Below are 19,692 nucleotides of genomic sequence, written 5' to 3'. Positions count from 1 at the left end.
TCCTCCCTCAGCCTTAACTCCTTCCCTTGGAGTTAGTTCCCACTCCTGTACCTATAATCTCTCCCTCTCTATGGACTCCATTCTCTCAGTTTGTAAAGTTGCCTGTCCTAAAATAAGACAAAAAAGAAAAAACACCACCACCCATCTACGACACCCGCATTTCTTCTCTTTTTCACAAACACCTTGAAAAACGAATCTCCATTCCTTCTACACTTCCCTATCTCTCATCTCAAGTCGCTGCAATCTGGTTTCCAGCCCCATCACACCACTCAACGGCCCTTAATAAGTTCATCTGTGGCCTCCTAATTACTAAACCCAAAGGATGCATTTCAGTACTCATCATTTTGGAACTCTCTGCTGCATTTCATACAATTTTTCCTTGAAACTCACTTTTTCCGTAGCTTCCAAGACCCTTTTCTCCCCTGGTTTTCTCCATGGGTTATCCTTCCCATACCCACCTCTTAAAAGTTGTTATTGCTCACGACTAATTCCCCAGAGAAGTTCCTCAGAGGTTCTTCTCTTTTCACTCTCCCTAGAGGATCTCATCCACTGCCATGGCTTCAGCTATCACCTCTGGAGAACACTCCTATGTCCAACCATCTACCTACTAGGAAACTTCCCAGTGTCCTACAGGCACTTCAAATTCCACATGTGTGTCCCTGATTAAAACCTACTGACTGCAAAAGAAGGTACCAACTCAAGTGTGTAGTGAGGTACAGTTTTTAGTTTTTAATGGCTAGAAGCTAATCTTTATCTAGCAAAGTGAAATGAGTAGCCCTGTACAGTAAGTAAACATTTAATACCATGGAAGAATAACAAGACCTATGGAATTTTTTTTGAATGACTTAGCAAAAGCTGTTTATCTCCTGCCATGCAGAACTCATTGCTGGGGAAGAGGTAGGCCAATATGCTTAGGAAGCCTGGAGGTCTTCTCGGCATTGAGAAACCAGTTATTCACAATCCCTTCTTTCTAAATTTAGAATTTGGAAAGTGTCAGGGGGCTTTATCCAAGGCCTAGTGCCTGGGAAAAGCACCAAGGCACCAAAAATACAATTATCTTCAAGAAAGAGGAAGGCTTAAGTGGGGTCCCTGACTCAACTCAGGGGCCTACATCTTTGTGAGCAAGGATTGGTTTCACACATAATATACCTGTGGCTGATTCAAGGAGCTCTTCTAGACCCAGCGACCCTGACACATATGGCACTTTAGAAAAGAACGACTGCATATTTTTTGTGCACTAAGATACGCACAAGTATAATGAAACTGCATGCAGGACTGGATGGGATCAGGACCAGTCAGGGCATCACTGTTCAGGCACTAAGCTTCTATGGGAAAGGGTACGATCAGCTGTCAAGATGAGGCCCATGTGGCAGTGAGAAACAGCAACAACAGTGGACTAGTTCTCCAACCAGCTTTGGAAGCAAAATGCTCCATCTTGGGACTAGTTTTGGGAAGGTGAGCAAAGGTCCCCAAATGTACTATTACCCAGGTATGAGAAAGAAAAGAGTGGTGGCTAAATGTGCTCCCAGGTTTCTACAAACAGAGCTTACTAATTACACATGGCATATGAGGCCTTGCCAACCCCCTCAAGCTCATTTTCTGACACACTCTTGCTTTGCACTTTATGCTCCAACAATAGAAAACTTCTTGGAGATTTCCCACCTATATCCCCATCTAGTACCAAAAAAACATGCTCTTTACTGCCTGTCTACCTTTGTTCATGCTATGTCCCGAGCATGGACCAGCCTTCTCCACCCTTACCCCTATTTCCACAGCTACAGTCCTGAGACTCAACTCAGACGGTCCTTCCCCCAAGAATCTTCCCGTGAGCCTCTTGGGCTGAGTGAGTTGTCTTCTGCCATGGTTCCCTTAAGACCTTGTGATTACCCCATTGCATTCATCAGTTTAATGTGCCTGTTCTACCACTAGGCCTACTGGTCCCTGAAGAATACGGATCGTGTCTGATGTCATTCATTCTTATCTCCCAGGACCTGGTACATCTGCCTAGCACATAGTAGGTATTCAGAAAGTGCTTATGGAATGAGCAAAGGTGAGCATTGTCACTCTAAGGCCACAACCTTTTCCCCTCAATCTTATGACTGTCTAGACACCTAGTCTTCATTGAACACATCATTAACTGTCTCCTCGCCTTGCCCCCAGATGCTCTAAATTACTAACTGATTTACCATATGTATTTACTACATGCAAAGCACTGAGCCAGAAAGTTTATAGGGGAAAATTCAATGAGGAATAAGATTCAGACCTCACACTCAAGCAGCTCTTAGAAAACAACCTTCCTCCTTCAGCCTTTCCCTTTCCAAACAAAACTCCCCTTTTAGGAGGTTCTCCTGGATTTATCCCCTCTCTAGCTCATCACCACATTAAATGATCCACAGTTTCCTCTCATCTTACCTGGGTAAGTACATATTTCTATTGATTACAGCGTTGTCTGTCTTTCTTTTTTTTTTTTTTTTTTTTTGTCTTTTTTAGGCCATACCTGCAGCATATGGAAGTTTCCAGGCTAGGGGCCAAATTAGAGCTGCAGCTGCTGGCTTACACCACAGCCACAGCAACAACAGATATGAGCCACATCTGCAACCTACACTATAGCTGGATCCTTTAATCCACTGAGTGGGGCCAGGGATTGAACCCCCATCCTCATGGATACTAGTCGGGTTCATTACCACTGAGCCACAACGGAAACTCCAGTGTTGTCTGTGTTATACACACTCTAATGTTTAAAATTTATTTGAGGTCAGTGAATGGTGTCTATTCTGTGTGTGTGTCCTTTGTTTTGTATTCTGAGCTATTACTGCACACTGTTACCAACTCATAGATTGACGAGTTATAAAGATTTGAAGGTTGGCCTGAAAGCATGATGGAAGGACATTGGTTAAAAGACAAAAGGCAAGAGAAATAGGAAACAGTATCACAATTTACACTAAAAAAACAAATGATGGCATGCCATCACAAAATAATTTTTCCATGATATTATTTAGGACCTTTGCTGAAGCATACACACTAGGGAGTGCTACCACAGTAAATTACTCTATATTTAAAGAAACATTAGGATTGATCATTCAGTTCATTTCAACCTGTTGACAATACAGGCTCCAGTCACCTTTTTCTTAGAAAGACACCATAGAGGTCCCTAAACCCCTCAGACTTATTATGTTGTGAATAATTCCCTCTTCCTGGGCAGTAATCACCACACTCTCAAGCCTTTGAAACTAACAGACTTCACTGTGCTAGTAGAGAACCAGCTTCTGTTTCAGCCAGACTTGTAATCAGGCCTTTATGCTATTTTCATTTACGCTTCAATCCATCAAATTGGCTTTGGAATGTGGAATTTTTGCACTCGGCCTTCATTTTCCATTATGTGTTCCAATTCTGAATGCCAGAAATAAATGGCCATTTGGCCACTGGTTGGCTGCCAACAGAGCATAGCTATAACCTAATTAAGAATTACTTTGTGTGTTAGGCCAGCCTGCTGAGTTGGCAGATGGATATTGACGGGAAAGGGTGAAGACCTCCACTTTCTGTAATTGTAATTCTATAACAGCGTCATCCCCCTGAGTCCTGAAGACTCTCAAAATGTAAACATAAAGCCCTCTAGCAGTTGTTAGAAGAAGAAAGGGAAAGGGTCTAACACCCTTACGGAGTACTTCCTATGTGCCAAGGGTATTTCCATTTATGGAGTACTTCCTATGTGCCCAGCGCTGTATATTCATAATTAACACCTCACTTCATACAATCCCCATGCTAACACCAGGCAATCAGGTACTACTCCTGTTAGCTCCATTTTATAGACAAGGATACCAAAGTTCAGAGATGTTAAGTAAGCATGGCCATATAGCTACTAGATGCTAGACCCTGTATTTAAGACAGACCTAGCAGAACCTGGATCTGGCACTCTTTTTCCTCCACCATGTTGTGTTTCTTAGCAGCGAGATCCAGTACTGCCTGTTCTCTTACCTCTCTCCCTGCCCTTGCACCCAAGGAAAAGGCCTACTGGAACTTTCACTTACTTTGATTATTTTGCCTAGGCATGGCCTGCCCTCAGTTTTTCTTCTTTTCTCACTGCAACGGCTATGTTCAAATCCAACATGCCTGTCCTGACCCTCTCCCTCCCTCACACCCTCCACCCAATAACTTACTAGAACGTCTGTAGTCTACATTTGGGATCAATCAGTGCATCACAGAGCATTTGAACTCCAAAATCCTTGAGGTCATTTCCACTTAAGTCTAGCAACGTTAGGTTCTCATTTCTCTTGAGGACAGAAGCGAGGGCTCCACAGCACGCATCTGTGAGATGACATTCTGCTAGCCTATGGGAGATTGGGTATTCGAGAAAGAAATTGGTTTTACCCCAAGTTCTGTAATGACCCTCCTCTTCATATATAGACTGGAACAAGAGCCCAATGGACAGAGTCCCTATGCACTTACCACAAGGTCTGCAGCTTGCAGGAGGGGTGTTTCAGCCCTTCGCACAGCACCTGCATGCCCTCATCCCCTAAGGCATTGTCACTGAGGTCAAGGACTCTCAGGTGTTCATTGGTATACAGTGCATCGCACAAATCCTGACAACACTCTCCAGTCAGGTGACAGGTCCACAGTCTGCCAGAAAATAAGGTAGAGAAGGCTGGTATCATTTCATCTGCACTGGGTCACTTTACATTTTGGGTTTACCTGTTAGAGAATCAAAGTGTCACATAAAAAAAAAAAATCCCTTGGGCCAGGGCCAAGCAGAGATTGTGAAGAGGGGATGATTTATTCCCCCTAAATTTTTTGGACCTTCATTTATTGTTTCCTTGGAGACTGTATCACCAGGCCAAAAAATAATCATTTAATTTTGGGAGTTGCTAAAACATCAAAAAATTCTGCCTGTGGCTACTGTCCATGATACTTACGACAAATCCTTTAACTGACAGTCAGGCTGTTTTAATCCTTCACACAGCAATTTCAGTCCCAAATCTTCAATTTTGTTATTAATTAGAAGCAGCCTTGTCAGGCTCCGGGTGGAGCTCAGGACTTGGGCCAGGGACTCACAACAAGCTGCAGAGAGGGAACATTCCGATAGCCTGGAGGGATGGGGACACCAAGGTGGCTGTTAACCATAGCAGCAGGGAGTTCTACTGAACTTCAAATGCCAAGGCCCATGAAAAGGACAAAGACAAGCAGCCACTTACACAAGATTCTGGATTGTACCACTCGGATGGTGCAGACCTTCACAGAGATGCTGTACTCCTGTGTCCCCAAGGGCATTGGCAAACACAAACAGCTCTTTTAAAGTCTGACTCACTTGCAAGAAAGAAGAGAGCTCCACACAGCTAGCATCTGTCAGGGAACATGTGCTCAAGCTACCCAGAGACAAAGAAGGAGAATCAGCCACTGCTGTCATTTAGCTTCCTGGAATGTTCTCCCAGCCTCCCCATTTAGCTAAGTCCTGGCCATTCTTCAACTTCCAGTTCCTGGTCCACCACCTACACAGAGTCTCCTCTGAGGTCTCCAGTCCATAGTGACCTCTTCTCTTTCCCTGGGCTCATCTGGCATTTAAGTGATTCTACAGTCTTAGACATTTGATTACACACTGAACTGTGTTGCTCTCCAACTGTGTGTCCTTAAGGGCAGCCCTGTCACTTGTAGTCCATCTAGAAACTCCATTCACATTTAGCCCAGTGTTGTGTACACAGTAGGCATTCTTTACAGAGTTAATATTTAATTAGCATCATTCCTGCAAACACGAAGGATGGTAGCATACTGGAAAGAGCACAGGATATGGAGACTGACTATGGAGTCACTTCTTGACTATACCAGTTTTTAGTGATGTCACTTCCCCCTTACCATCCTCAAAGTTTCCTCACCTGTACAGTGGGGATAAGAAAACCCACCTTGGAGTTCCTGTCGTGGCTCAGTGGAAATGAATCTGACTAGCATCCATGAGGATGAAGGTTCGATCCCTGGCCTCGCTCAGCGGGTTAAGGATTCAGTGTTGCCATGAGCTGTGGTGTACGTTGCACATGCAGCTCGGATCTGGTGTTGCTGTGGCTGCGGCATAGGTCAGCGGCTACAGCTCCAATTCGACCCCTAGCCTGGGAACCTCCATAAGCCATGGGTGCAGCCCTAAAAAAGACCAAAAAAGAAAAAAAAGAAAAAGAAAACCCACCCTATATAGTTATTGCAGGGAGTGAATTATGTGAAATAACTTTTGGCAGGCAGCAAGCATAACTCCTGGCATATAGCAGGCATTTAATAAGTTCAATAGGCATGAGATGATGCCAGTTAGTTCTAAAAACTTACTCTAGTTTCTCCACTTTACAGTTGGAATGTCTGAGACCCTCACAGAGATGCTTCACCCCTGTGTCGCCCAGGGGATTTTCACTCAGGTCCAGCTCAGTGAGGTTTGGATTACAAATGAGAACAGAGGCAAGATATTTGCAAACAGCCTCTGAGCTTCCAGGGAGAAAGCTAGCACACAACCTGGCAAGAAAGAAAGATGAACAGACACAGAATTGGCCACTTTATCATCCTACTCACTCCCTATCCCACAAAACATCATGAACATAGAAAATAAAGGTCCCTCCACATAAGATCCCCAACCCTGAATATATCACAGCCCCCTTTTATACGTGGGAAGGACTTGTACATTGCTCCCACAACACTGTGTCCCCCAATGAGAACTCAAAAAATGTTGACTGCCACCCCCAAAAAAAAGAATTGGGAGGAAATACCAACATGACCTAATAACTCATTTTAATTCCCTGTTAGCACTCTATTCAATATCTTCTTTCAAATCCCGGGGGGCGAAGAGATATATCATCCTTAGTATGATTTATAATCCTTAATCCTTCTTAATACGTTTTATAGTCAAAAGATCTTTCCTTTCTTTTCCTCTTACCTTAGTTCTTTTTGTTTGTTTGTTTTTTGGGGCCGCACTAGCGACATAGGGAAGTTCCCAGGCTAGGGGTTGAATCAGAGCTACAGTTGCCGGCCTACGCCACAGCCACAGCAACATGGGACCCGAGCCATGTCTGCAACCTACACCACAGCTCATGGCAACATCGGATGCCCAACCCACTGAGCGAGGCCAGGGATTGAACCTGAATCCTCATGGATACAAGTCGGATTCGTTTTCCACTGAGCCAAGATGGAACTCCCTCTAAGTTCTTTATGAATTAATCTGCCATCTTTAGAGAGACCCAGCTCATCACCATCATCCATATAATATTTCTTCTTTGGCACAAAGAGTGTTTTTTTTACCTTCTTGACTTCTCAGTCTTTGTTTCTCCATGTTAAGTAGTCCAATTCCTTGAACAATTTCCCATCAACTTTTTCTTCCATCACTTTCAAGAATTTATATGATTTACACTACAACCTCTGAGTTCTCAATTTTCTCTTGAGTTAACAGGCTCCAAACTTAGTCTTGAATAGAGCTAATAAGAACATGTAGCTATATCTCTCCAATTTAGAAATTTTAAACAGAGTCATTTTGCCAAAAAAAAAGGTGTTTCAAAGGGGATTGAGAAAGCTTTAATATGTATTTATATATATGCATAACTGAATTACTTTGTTGTATAGCAGAAATTATCACAACATTGTAAATCAACTATAATTCAATAAAACTTTTTTTTAAATAAAGAAAGCTTTAATGCTGGCGAGCTTTTGCTTTAGGAAACCCCACATATATGCTGTGATTGTTAACTTTATGTGTCAAGTTGGCTAGGTCATGGTACCCAGATATTTGGTCAAACATTATTCTAGATGTTTCTAATTTTAGATGAGGTCAGTACATCACAGCTCATAGCAACACTGAATCCTTAACCCGCTGAGCAGAATGAGGATCAGCCTCATCCAATCAGTTGAAATTTTAATAGGAAAAAAAAAAACTGACCTCTCAGGTAATTCTGTCAGGAGACTGTCTTTGAACTTGAACTGCAACACTGGCTCTTCCCTTTCTCCATTCTGCTGGCCTACCTTGCAAATACTGAACTTGATAGCTACCATAATCCATATGAGCCAATTCCTTAAAATAAGTCTTTCTATGTTTACACACATCTTCTTGGTTCTGTTTCTCTGAAGAACCTTGACTAATACATATATGATACATTTTTTATGAAGGTCATTACATAGATTTTGAAGTCAGACACATCTCAGTTTCTAATTGTGCCTTTGCCATGTTACTTAGCCTTATGACCTTGTGTTTCTGCTTCCTCATCTGCTAAAATGGGGATAGTAATTGGAATCTCTCAGAGCTCTTATGCAGATTAAAGGAAATTATGTATACAAAGCACTCAGCACAATGCTTAGCACAAAGTAATTGCTCAATAAGTGTGGGTTATCATTATTGTCATTAAGGTTATTGCCGCTTTTATTCTTCCTCTCCATGACTCCTTGAAATGTGTTTGGATCAGGCACATTATGATCCAAATACTCAGCTTGGGTATCTTATTTTAAATTTTTGTTGTTGTTGCAGTATGGAAACTAATAGTGACAACTTACTTGAGCTTCTGTACTTTGCAATTTGGATCCTTTAAGCCTTCACAGAGCAATTTCAAAGCTGAGGCTTCCAGTTTTGTTTCACTAAATTCCAGCTCAGTGAGCCACTGATTGGTGCTGAGAACAGCCGCCAGCGCCCCACAAGAAGCAGAAGGGATAAGGCACCGGTACAACCTGAAGAGAACAAAAGAATGATATCCTTATCTTTTCCATACTCTCCTCCAACATAATAGAAATTGACCCAAAAAATGCCCTTAACACAGACAACAAATTCTCCTGCTATCAGTTACCTCAATGTCTGTAAGATACAGTTTGGCTGTTTTAGTCCTTCACACAGAAGCTTCATTCCAGAATCTTCCAAGGTATTTTTCACAAATTCCAAATCTGTCAGATACTGGTTGGTTTCAAATACTAAGGAGAGGTCTCTGCCATAAGAAGATGTGAGGTGGCAGAAAATCAGTCTGTGTGGGGAAAAAAAAGGCATTTCAGAGAAGAAAATAGAACCCCCTTTAAAGGTACCTGTACTGTTGGCCCCTTACTGATGTAATGAATTATTTCAGTCAATTCAACAATTAATTTGTTCAGTACTTACCACTGTGCTAGATGCTTAAAACACAGAAATAACTAAGACTCAAACTCTACCCTCAAGGAATGCCCATTTAACGGGGAAAAATAGGAAATATTGGTTTATAATACAATGTGGAAAGTACTGCAAGTAGTATGCACAAGGAATCGTGGTGGCACAGTTCAGCCTAGCTTGGCGGGGTCATGGGGGTGGGGGGTGGGGGTCTGGGTTTGAAAGATTGAGAAATACTTATAAAAGGAGCAAATACTTGAATGCTGCTGTGAAAGGGTAATAAAAATTGAACCGAAGTTGGGTGGATGAGGAGAACCGAAGTGAGGACAGCGGGAGGGGCTGAGGGACAATTCACTCATGGCGCAGCCTATGCAAAAGCCAGGAAGCAAGAAAGAAGATGCTTCACTTGAGAAACTTCCAGTTATTTACTATGACCTACTTTAAAACAGTGGAGGATATATACCAAACTACTAACAATGATTATCTTCCAGGTTGGAGGGAAGGGTTGGTTTATAGGGAGACATTTACTTTTTGGGTGTCTAAAGATCATTTACAATGATCAGAAATTATCAGAAAAATATTTAAAAATTTTGGAAATACATCATGCATGCTTACTATAAATAATTTTTACAATAGAGGAAAATGCAAAGAATAACTTTTTTTGAGAAAATACTGTATCCCTATCACCCAAAGATAACCACTGTTAAAACTTTAGTATATAACTTTCCAGATTTGTAATGCATGCATACATATAGCATTATATGTTCCCTGCGACAAATTAAATCATAGAAAGATTTGTTTTTAAAAGATGAAAACTTTTCCCCAACTCCCCCTTCAACTCCACATCCCAGAGATTAAAAGTCTGGTGTATATGCTCCCACTCCTTTCTCCAAGATGATGGAAACATATGCAAATACATACATACACACACACACACACACACACACGATTTGTACATTTTACAAAAATGAGACCACAGAAAACGTTACTAATTTAGATGCACTTTGTCATTCAGTCCTCAACTTAGGCCCATAGGTAAAAGTTACAGAACAATGTCATACAGTAAATGACAAAGTAGTAGTACTCTGCCTGAGGGCTGTCTGGCTTATCCTCTAGGGCTCAAAAGGCCACTGGAAGTTTAAAGAGACAAGACTGGACCCCTCTGATGACAAGGGAGGGAAGGAGACAAACCTGATATCAGAGGGCTTCAGTGGTCCAGGGAAGAAATTGCGGGGGTGGGGGGGCGGCGAATGGAAGGAGGGAGAAGGCTGGAAATGGAGACATTCAAGACACTTTTTTGGGAGTGGATGTGGCCAGGATTTGTTACCACTCAGGGTGATGAGGGGTGAGGCTGTACTCTGGCTCCACCTACTTCCTGCAGGGGGGTAGCTGAGGCCCTTAGAGATGGGGGGTGGGGTGGGGAACTGTTTCCGGTTCTAGAATATTCCATCTCTAGGAGGGGCGGGACGCGCGAGTGGGACAAACCATTATGGTGGGGAGGTCGGATTTTTTTTGTACTTGATTACAAGCGATTCTTATTCTTGCTTCTAAGTCTTTTCTGACCACTCTTGCTTCTTCCCGCCTTCAAAGACTATCAACAGTGTAGGGAGTTTCCTTATATCCTGGGAGAGAGGGCCATCTTCCTTGCGCACCCCTCACACCCCTGCTGTTTCTGGAAGTTAGAACATTCCGAAAGTAAAAGACTGAGGAACGGCCTAGAGACTTTCTTTCTTCGGAGCCCTCCGGGAGAAAGAGGTACCACTGGGCGTGGCTGGCGGGTGTGTCCGGCCTGCTTCGCCACTGGCCAGGAGGTGAGGCCTGTTGGGCGGTGTCCTGGGGCGGGGAAAGCCAGTCAGGTGGTCTTTAAGAGCGTGTGACGTGGGAGGCGGAGAACAAGATGAGGTGAGACGGTACTACAGGTTGATTCATCCCCGCAGGGTCAGCCAAGCCCTAAAGGCCCTCAGCCATCATGGCTCTGAACCCCGAGGACGCCAGTGGTGGGTTCCACCATCACACAGTCGTGGCCTTCATCAACGAGAAGATCGCCAGGCACGCGAAAGGCCCTGAGTTCTACCTGGATAATATAATCCTGTCCTGGGAGGAGGTGGAGGACAAGCTCAGGGCCATCCTGGAGACCAGTGAGGTGCCCAGCGAGGCCAAAGAGGCCTGTGCCTGGGGCAGCCTGGCCCTGGGCGTCCGCTTTGCCCGCAGGCAGGGCCAGTTACACGGGCGCAGGGTGCAGTGGCTGCACGACTTCGCCAAACTGCACAAGTCGGCCGCACAGGCTTTGGCCTCAGACCTGAAGTTGCTCACGTCGCAACTGGAGATGGAGCGCAAGGAGGCGGCCTTCCGCCTGCAGCTGGCCCACACCAGCCTGGCCGAGGTGCAGAAAGAACGGGACCTCCTGAGGTGGAAGCTCCTCCAGGCCGTAAGATTACCCCTCGGTCTGTGCCCCATCCCCCACCCCCTCCCGTCAGCCCCCAGAACAGGTCCCAACTCCGTCCTCTTCTCTCCAGGAGCTGAGGGCTCAGCCAGGGCCAGTCGCAGAGGGACCAGGCCTGGCCACTGCCGCTGGAACTGAAGGAGCAGGTGAGGAGAAAGAGGAGGCCAGCACCGCAGCTACTACTGCTACTGCTTTCGGCGCCGCAGGAGGCGGAGGAAGTCACAAGGATGCGGAGAGGGCGGAAACAGAGGAGCTGAGTGAAGACCTTAACCTAATGCAGCTTCTCGGAGCTGTGGACAAGAAAGATTACACTTCTGGCAGGCAGAGGGAGGGAGATCTCGGGTCAACAGACACAGCCATGTATTATTTCCCCGAGACCCTCAAGCCCGAGCCCACCGTCTCACCGGAACCCCTCACTGTCCAGCTCCCTGCCTCATTCACATACTCCTACCCATGCCCCTTGTTCCCCTTCTCAGAGGCATCCACACCATCCCCACCCGCATCATCCCCACCCACAGCAACGTTCACAGCAGCAGCTCCATCTCCCAACTGGGGACCCTTTGATATTAGCTTGTGGTCCAATATGGGGGCCCAGGGACTAGAGCCTCAGGAACCGCAGAGAGACAGGAGAGACTCTGATCCCCATCAGCAGAGAAGACCTCCAGTATTTCGCAGGCCAGGGGACTGGGACTGCCCTTGGTGTAAAGCTGTGAATTTTTCACGGAGGGAAGTTTGCTTCCGCTGTGGGAGGGGTATCTGGCTGCAAACCCCTCAGTGAATTCAGAAATATAAAACATAACAGAAATATATCCCAATGGGAATTCAGTGTTCAGAGAGAGTTGGGAAAGCCGGGTGGGGGGTGGGGTGGGGGAGGGGAAGAGTAGGAGAATAAGGTTATGAGCTTGGGGGCAAGGGGAGGGGGAGGGGGGTGTGGATTGACAAGGAAAGATGAGTTTTAATAACCTCTTTTGTATTCCAGAGCATTAGCATTGAACACCCCAGAACTGCTGCAGCTTCTGTGTGTGTGTGTGTGTGTGTGTGTGTGTGTGTGTGTGTGTGTGTGTGTGTCTCCCCAACCCCAGTATATGGTGGACCTGAGCAGCCATGTATATAACACCTCCCCTCCCTCCCCGCTTCCAACTAGGCTGTAGGTTCTTGGAGCAGGAGTGGACATTTGACCCATCCTGAGCCAAACATATTCTCACACTAGAGAATCTGAACAGAGAGGCAGATTCCATAGTCAGGATGGTGTTGGGCAATGAAGCAGTGGGGTCATTTGGGGTAGGGGCCAAGGTCAGTCATGGACATGGAGGAGCAGAAACGTGTGCTTTACAGAGGGCAGGTGTCTTAGAGAATGGCAGTGTGAGGCCCCAGGGAGCAGAAAGGCACAGAGAAGCAGAGGGGAGGTAATCCTGTGACCCAGTGATGGAGTGTGGAAACCCAACCACTTTTCTACTTCCTGCAGTTGTGCTGATTGAAAATCTACTTTACACAGATCCCCTTTTCTTTAGGCTAACTTGAGTTGAGTTCTTGTTCTGGGAAACCAAATTATTGGCAGGTCAGAAACGCACCAGAAGAGCAGTTGCAAACCACAGAGTGTCAAAGAAAATGTCAGAACTGGCTGAGGAGGTGCATCAGGCAGTGACAGGCGGTGGGGATTCCTGCATCCTAAGAGTCTCCAGGAATGAACTGTACAGGAAGCTCATTCATCTTCTGAGTGAGTTATTTCATGAGAAACAGTCAAAACAGGCCTGGGGTTAACCCTCAGGGCTGCATACACAGGATGCCAACACCAGCTGCACATGAGGACCACTATCGTTCAGCCCCAGGATAGGAGAATCCTTCCCAGTCTCCAAGGGGCAGAACTAGGACAGTCAGATTGAACAGGGAACTCATGCCACTGCCAAGGAGGTGAGTCACCCACTGATAGTGCCTGGAGGGTTTGCGGGTCTAGACCACTGAACAGATATGGTGCCATCCTGAGAATTTCTCTCCCCCAAAATATCACCAGGAAAACAGTGGGAAGGAAATCTGGCTACAAAGCTCCTCGTGAATTCAGAAATGTGGAATAGCACATAACCCAGTGGGAGATGGGTTTCTAGGCAGAGGGGGTAAAAGGGGGAGGATGGTCTGCCTCTCTCCCTCTGATGACTGTAAGCTGTGTTGAGGGGGGCTAAATGTATGGTTAAGCCCACAGGAGGAAGGATGAGCCAGACTGAGACAAATGAAGGAGCCCTGGACATCGACTGGGGGCAGACCTAGATACTGAAGCTGTCATAGCCCTGGTACCTCTCTGCAGTGGCTAGATGAGACTTTGGGCTGTCTTCTGTTGGGGCAGATGTGAACAACTATCAAGACTGGGGCAAGACCCTTAGCCTTCACTTGTCAGAAACATCCTTAGGCTGGTTTACATCCTTCTGGGGTAGGGTTTCCTAATCTCAGCACTCATAACTCGAAGTTGAATGATTCTGTTGCACGAGGCTGTCCAGTACAATGTAGGATGTTTGGCAGAATCCCTGACCTTTACTCACTAGGTACCAGTAGCATACCCTACCCCTGCAAAAACTGTGACAACCAAAAATGTCTCCACACATTGCCACGTGTGCACTGGGTAACAGATTTGCCCCTGGTTGGGGACCATGGAGGCAGTGAGGTACTTAGCAGTAGTCAGAACAAGGGTGAGAGAGTTTCAAGGGGAATGAGTTCAGCAGTGCCCAGGGCTGCTGGGAAGTGGGTGTAGGGGAGCCGAAGACAGGAAGTGAAAAGTGTTCACTAGGTCTGGTGATCACTTTTCATCTTTGAGCCAGTCTGGGTTGGGTTGTGGGGAAGAAGCCCAATTGTAAGGACTTCAGAGTGAACAGAAGTGAGGAAGTTCAGTCAATGAGAGGGGCTCTTCAAGGACTTTGACTGAGGTAGATCCTGCATACTGTATTGGAGGCATGTCCACTGCACTGTTCAATGAAAAAAAAAATATGATAGCCAGTTGTGGTTTTTTTGAAACAAAACTTTCAAAAGTTCTGTAAGTATATGTGTATGCTGTGTGTATTATAGATTTATATTTGAATAGGAAAAAAAAGTCTGGGAAGACATTTAGCAAACAAGGTATTAACTAGGAGGGGCGGGATCAGGATCAGCTAGTGTGAAGCAGGTGTTGGGGTATGAGGTGGGGTGAGGTATGGGGCGGTAGGGTGGAGGGCTTTTACATCTTTACATACTTATGTCTTGTATAAAGTAGAATAAATGCTCACAAAAAAGGAGTAAGTGAATTACTGGCTTTGGTGGGTTTAGAAAGGCTACGTCTTCCTCTTGGACAGGAGGGAAGGAAAGCAGAAACTGGTCTGTGTGGCAAGGGAGTGGGTTTATGATGTGGACAGACAAGCAGACAAGGCACTTGAGAGTGAGTGAGAACATAAAGTCACTGTGGGGGCTTCTGAGCAATGGCACTTGGGGGAATAACTGCAGAGGATGATGGGGTGGGGAATGGAGAGAGAAAAGAAAACCAAGGGGGAAGACAGTGGGAGACTAGAAGGTAATGGCAGGTGGGTGGGTTAGGTCCAGGAGGGGCATCAGACACAAATCTCTTAGGTATTACGAATAGCCTGACATCCACTCACTCCAGCAAAAGCCACACACACAAAAGGGGAAGAGTCAGGAGGGGTTGGCAGTAATCTATGCCTGACTCCCTACCACTTCTAGGCTTGTAGAGTTTTTTTTTTGTTTTTTTTTTTGTTTGTTTGTTTGTTTGTTTTTGCTTCTTAGGGCCACACCCACAGCATATGGAGCTTCCCAGCCTAGGGGTTGAATCGGAGCTACAGCTGCCAAACTACACCACAACCACATCAATGTCAGATCCGAGCCGCATATGCAACCTACACCACAGCTCATGGCAATGCCGGATCCTTAACCCACTGAGAGAGGCCAGGGATGAAACCCTCAACCTCGTAGTTTCTAGTCGGATTTGTTTCCACTGAGCCATGACAAGAACTCCTAGAGTATCTTTTCATTTGCTGTTCTGCTACAGGCACGCTTTGTAGCAGTTGCTATACTTCGTTTTCAAGTCTAATCAGCTGGGAATGCAATTTCTAGCAACCTAGAAGTCTTTACCCGCAGACACCTTAGAGTTTAAAGCAAAGTTAACTTACTTCAGTTCTTTGACTTTACAGTATGGGTTACGGAGTGCTTGGCAGAACAAATGTAGTGGAGATACTGGCAAAGTGCACAGTTGGAAGGGCCTAAAAGAGATGAGAAAGTGAAAATAACTTAAAATGATCAAAAACAAAATTTTAAGTTAAAGGCTTACTTTGGCTTGTATTGCCATACTAGCACTAAATTTAACTCTTTCAAAAACCTTAGGGTGTTTTACCCCATTTTGCAGATAAAGAAATTAAGAGGGCACAAAAACGTTAAGTAATTTGCCCAAGGTCACAGAGGAACAGAATAAAGGTCAGTGCTTAAGTCTATCTGACTCCAAAGCTATGTTACTGTGTGCCAGGCACTGAAGTAAGCACTTTATGCACAGAATTTATCTGTTCCCTAATCCAGTGACAGGTATTATAATAGTCATTTTGCAGATGTTCAGAGAGGTCAAGTGACTTGCCCAAAGTGTTTATCTAAACTATAACTAACTCTTGGTTGTTAGTACTAACAGAAGAACTGACGACAATAATTGAGACCGAGGAAAGTTCAATATAGTTGGCCCCTGAACAACATGGGAGTTGGGGGTAGCAACACCCTTGCAATTGAAAATCTATGTAAAACTTTAAAGTCATCCCTCCCTCTCCCTCCATATTGGAGGTTTTGCATCCGAAGATTCAACCAACCTCGGTCCTATAGTATTACAGTACACATTTATTGAAAAAAAAAAAACAAACCCACAGTCTAAGTCGACCTGCACAGTTCAAACCTTTGTTCAAGGATCAACTGTAGTAAGCTCATTTAGTCAACAAGCTTGGGAAAAGCTTTTTGCATTAGTTTTTTTTTTTTTTTCTTTTTTGGCTGCCCCACAGCATATGAAGTTCTTGGGTCAGGGATCAAATCCGTGCTGCAGTTGTGACCTAGGCCACAGCTGCAGCAATGCTGGATCCTTATCCCACTGTGCTGGGCCACGGATGGAACCTGTGTCCTAGCATTCCCAAGATGCCTCTCATCCCATTGCACCACAGTGGGAAATCTTGCATTAAATTTTGAAGAGAGTTTAAGCTCTCTCATAAAGGCAAGGGGATTGAAGGGTGGGGACTCCATCTAAGGCTGATTTTCTGGGAATCCACAATGAACTAGAAGTTCTTTTTTGTCTCCATCAGTGCTAAAATCTCTCAATGTATACAGTCCATTATTTTACTTTTAGTACACAGTTGGATTGAAGCTGTCATGAATTCATTGACTATAACCAAGGTCTTCCGCAATTCCAAGTCCATGTAACTTCTAACCTTTCCCCTCTGGACCCAAAAAAACTTTTGCTGCACCTCCACTCCCTTCTTCTCACTTCCCACAAACACACATACCCCATGGTCATTTCCACCTCTATGCTACTGCCCACTGAGGAAATATCAGAGAAAAGACTGGTTAACTCACTTCCCAAGTTGAGCTTTCTGCCTACTCTCATCTCCTTCTCAATGTCCCCTACCCCTCACCTGGCCCCACAAATAAAGGAGAGACACTGTCCATGTTAACCTGAGTATTGAAAAGACTTAAAACCAGTGGCGCTTACCAGACAATAGTCAGTAGAGCTGTTTTTTGTAGTATACAGAGTCTGTATTGTACAAGTGGTTTACCTAAGCCTCTTTGAACTCCAGCTCTTGACTCTCTGTGTAGGTGTGAGTCTGGCAAGAAGAACCCATGCTTTATAGCAATATACATAGGAGTGCAGCTCTATCCCTTACCAACCTGGAGCTCTTCCAGGCCTCAGTGATGAAATATATGTAGAAGAGAGTGATGGCCAATTCAACACTAAATTTACAACCTTTTCCAGACTAGTCATCAATAACCAAAATAGCAGGGCCTTCAATGATAATTTTTTTTTTTTTGGCCGTACATACTGAAGGTGGAAGTTCCTGGTTCAATGATAATCTTGATGACTTCTGTGCTTATAACTTTTTATAATTATAAAGCACCTTCACTGGGTGACAATGAAGACTAATAGACACACACTCACATACACACACTTGGAGTGGCTAGTGCAGTGCCTGGCACATAGTGAGTGCTCAAAAATGTTAGCTTTCCCTCAGTGTCTACCTAGGCCAGTGTTCAATAAGTGGTAGATACTCAATAAATCCCTATTGTGTTGACTGCAGAGATAACTTATTTACTGACAATGTGAGAAATGATCATGTGCTTTCAGGTTCACTTGAAATGAACAAGAAGGTCCATCATTTCTGTAGGCCAAAACACTGGGAAAAAGACATTAATATACTCACTGATTAAATGTCGAGGCTGGTGGCATGAATGCTGAGGCTCGATCTTCCTCTTCAAATCCAAGTAGGTGCTGACACTTCAGAGACACTGACAGGTGACTATGGCTGCTTTTTACACAGAACGACATAGCCAGAATGTCCATTTTTGTATAGGTAGGTTGAAGCAGTATAATTGACCCTAAATCATCAATTATCCTTTTTGCATATTCTTCTTCCTGAATCTCATACAAACAGTGAAACAAATCCATTGGCTCAATCTGTAACCTAGAAGATTTATCCTTTATTTCTTTCTCAGTCCACTTCAATAACTCCTCTCGAAGTCCCAGAGAGACTTTTCTTCCAAAAGTAGTTTCCACAGCCTTTCCCTTTCCTTTATGTAAGAGGCCAAATAAGAATTGTATTGTTAATGATGAAAACCCTTTTCCGTATTGTTGGAATATTTCTTGCCAAGTTTTCCCCACTTGATCAGAAAACATCCAACTGCTGTCATTCTTCAGGGCATAGAACACAGCGGTCAGGAATTCTTGGAAACTAAAGTGAAGGAAAGTGTAGACACTTCCACCTCCTTTAACTTTTTTCAAAAAGTGATTGAGAAAAGTGCAGCTGGTATCATACACTCCTATCCCATGTCTTCTGAGGTCACTGACTTCAAATAGGACCTTCTGGTTCTGAAGTCCCTCTGCAGCCAAAGAGCAAAGGCCCCACAGGCAACTTTGTCCCTTCCACACTGAGATGCCTATAAGGGTTTTGAGGCACTTGGAAAAGTAGAACAGATACATATCAGTCATGGTCTGAAGTGACCTCATAAGAGTTCTGTCACCATCTCCTTGTGACTGCAGAACACTGCAGATCATCCAGGAGATGATGGGAAGAGAAGACATAATGTCAAGGCCTTCATTTTCTTGCAGACCATGAAAGACTCTCATTGCTGCATTAGCACCTGGAAACTGACTCAAGAAATATGCTCTCTTTTCAGCATCTGTAAACCACAGGATCTCTGCCTGGAGAGGTTGTTTTAACAGAGAGTGGAGCTTCTTCATGGTCGCAGGCCGAGCAGTTATCAGGAGGGAGGATTCTGGGAACAGTTTTTTCCTCACAAAACTACATAAGAGGGTCTCTACTGGCTTCCTCTCCTGGGGGTTGGCACTAAGATCCTCATCCTGGTCACCTACACGGTACTGAAGCTCAGGAAACCCATCCAGAATGAACAGAAGCTTCTCTGGATATGTAAGAATAACATCCAGGATTGGTCCATCTACATCTTGAAAAGTGTTAGTGATCAGGTCAGCAGCACTAAGGTTAGCAAAATGGCTTATTTCTCTGCAGTTGATGTAGATGACATAGTCAAATCTGCCTGGAGTAACCATTCCTGCTGCCCAGTCAAACATGAACTTATGCACCACAGCTGTTTTCCCAATCCCAGCACATCCCTGAAGCACCACAGTTCGGGGTGAGCTGGAGCCCTCTTCATCAGGATCAAACACATGTTCCATCTCAATAAAATTATCTTGTTGAGGAATTCCGCATGATGGCTTTTCTGATATACAGTGTTCTTTTACAACAAGCAGTCGTGAGTCTATATGCTTGCCGTGGTGATAACATTTATCGACTCCTATTTTTAGGTATTTTTCTTTTAGATGTTTTTTAAATACTTCCCGGTAATCTAATGAGGTGACACCAAGAATTAGTAATCACAGAATCCTAGACAACAATACAAACAACAACTATAACTAATACCACCATCACCACTTGTATATCTCAAAGGC

The 19,692-nt window shown here is 44.6% G+C and overlaps 2 protein-coding genes across 11 annotated transcripts in view; one reads left to right on the top strand and one right to left on the bottom strand.

The window, feature by feature from the left end:
- Positions 1-19,692, bottom strand: part of NLRP12L (NACHT, LRR and PYD domains-containing protein 12) — a 43,940-nt gene that overhangs the window by 2,205 nt on the left and 22,043 nt on the right. For all 10 annotated transcript variants that reach the window (XM_013990993.3, XM_013990989.3, XM_013990992.3 and 7 more), the window contains 9 exons: positions 17,930-19,589; positions 15,659-15,748; positions 8,787-8,957; positions 8,500-8,670; positions 6,301-6,480; positions 5,190-5,360; positions 4,911-5,081; positions 4,447-4,617; positions 4,158-4,328 (listed from right to left, as the gene is read on the bottom strand). In XM_013990993.3, the coding sequence (XP_013846447.1) occupies positions 4,158-4,328; positions 4,447-4,617; positions 4,911-5,081; positions 5,190-5,360; positions 6,301-6,480; positions 8,500-8,670; positions 8,787-8,957; positions 15,659-15,748; positions 17,930-19,589 (2,956 nt within the window). The remainder of the gene's footprint in view (positions 1-4,157; positions 4,329-4,446; positions 4,618-4,910; positions 5,082-5,189; positions 5,361-6,300; positions 6,481-8,499; positions 8,671-8,786; positions 8,958-15,658; positions 15,749-17,929; positions 19,590-19,692) is intronic.
- On the top strand, positions 10,763-12,321 carry TEX13B (testis expressed 13B). Its single transcript, XM_005657909.4, has 3 exons — positions 10,763-10,884; positions 11,011-11,501; positions 11,590-12,321. The coding sequence occupies exons 2-3, from the start codon at positions 11,043-11,045 to the stop codon at positions 12,292-12,294; spliced, it is 1,164 nt and encodes a 387-aa protein (XP_005657966.1). The 5' UTR covers positions 10,763-10,884; positions 11,011-11,042; the 3' UTR covers positions 12,295-12,321.

This window comes from Sus scrofa, chromosome X, assembly GCF_054392235.1.
Source record: "Sus scrofa isolate SSC_HxYL_T2T_F1_AM1 chromosome X, Sscrofa_HxYL_maternal_Yorkshire_Landrace_v2.0, whole genome shotgun sequence".
Lineage (NCBI taxonomy): Eukaryota > Metazoa > Chordata > Mammalia > Artiodactyla > Suidae > Sus > Sus scrofa.
This window is presented reverse-complemented; position numbering and strand designations above follow the sequence as displayed.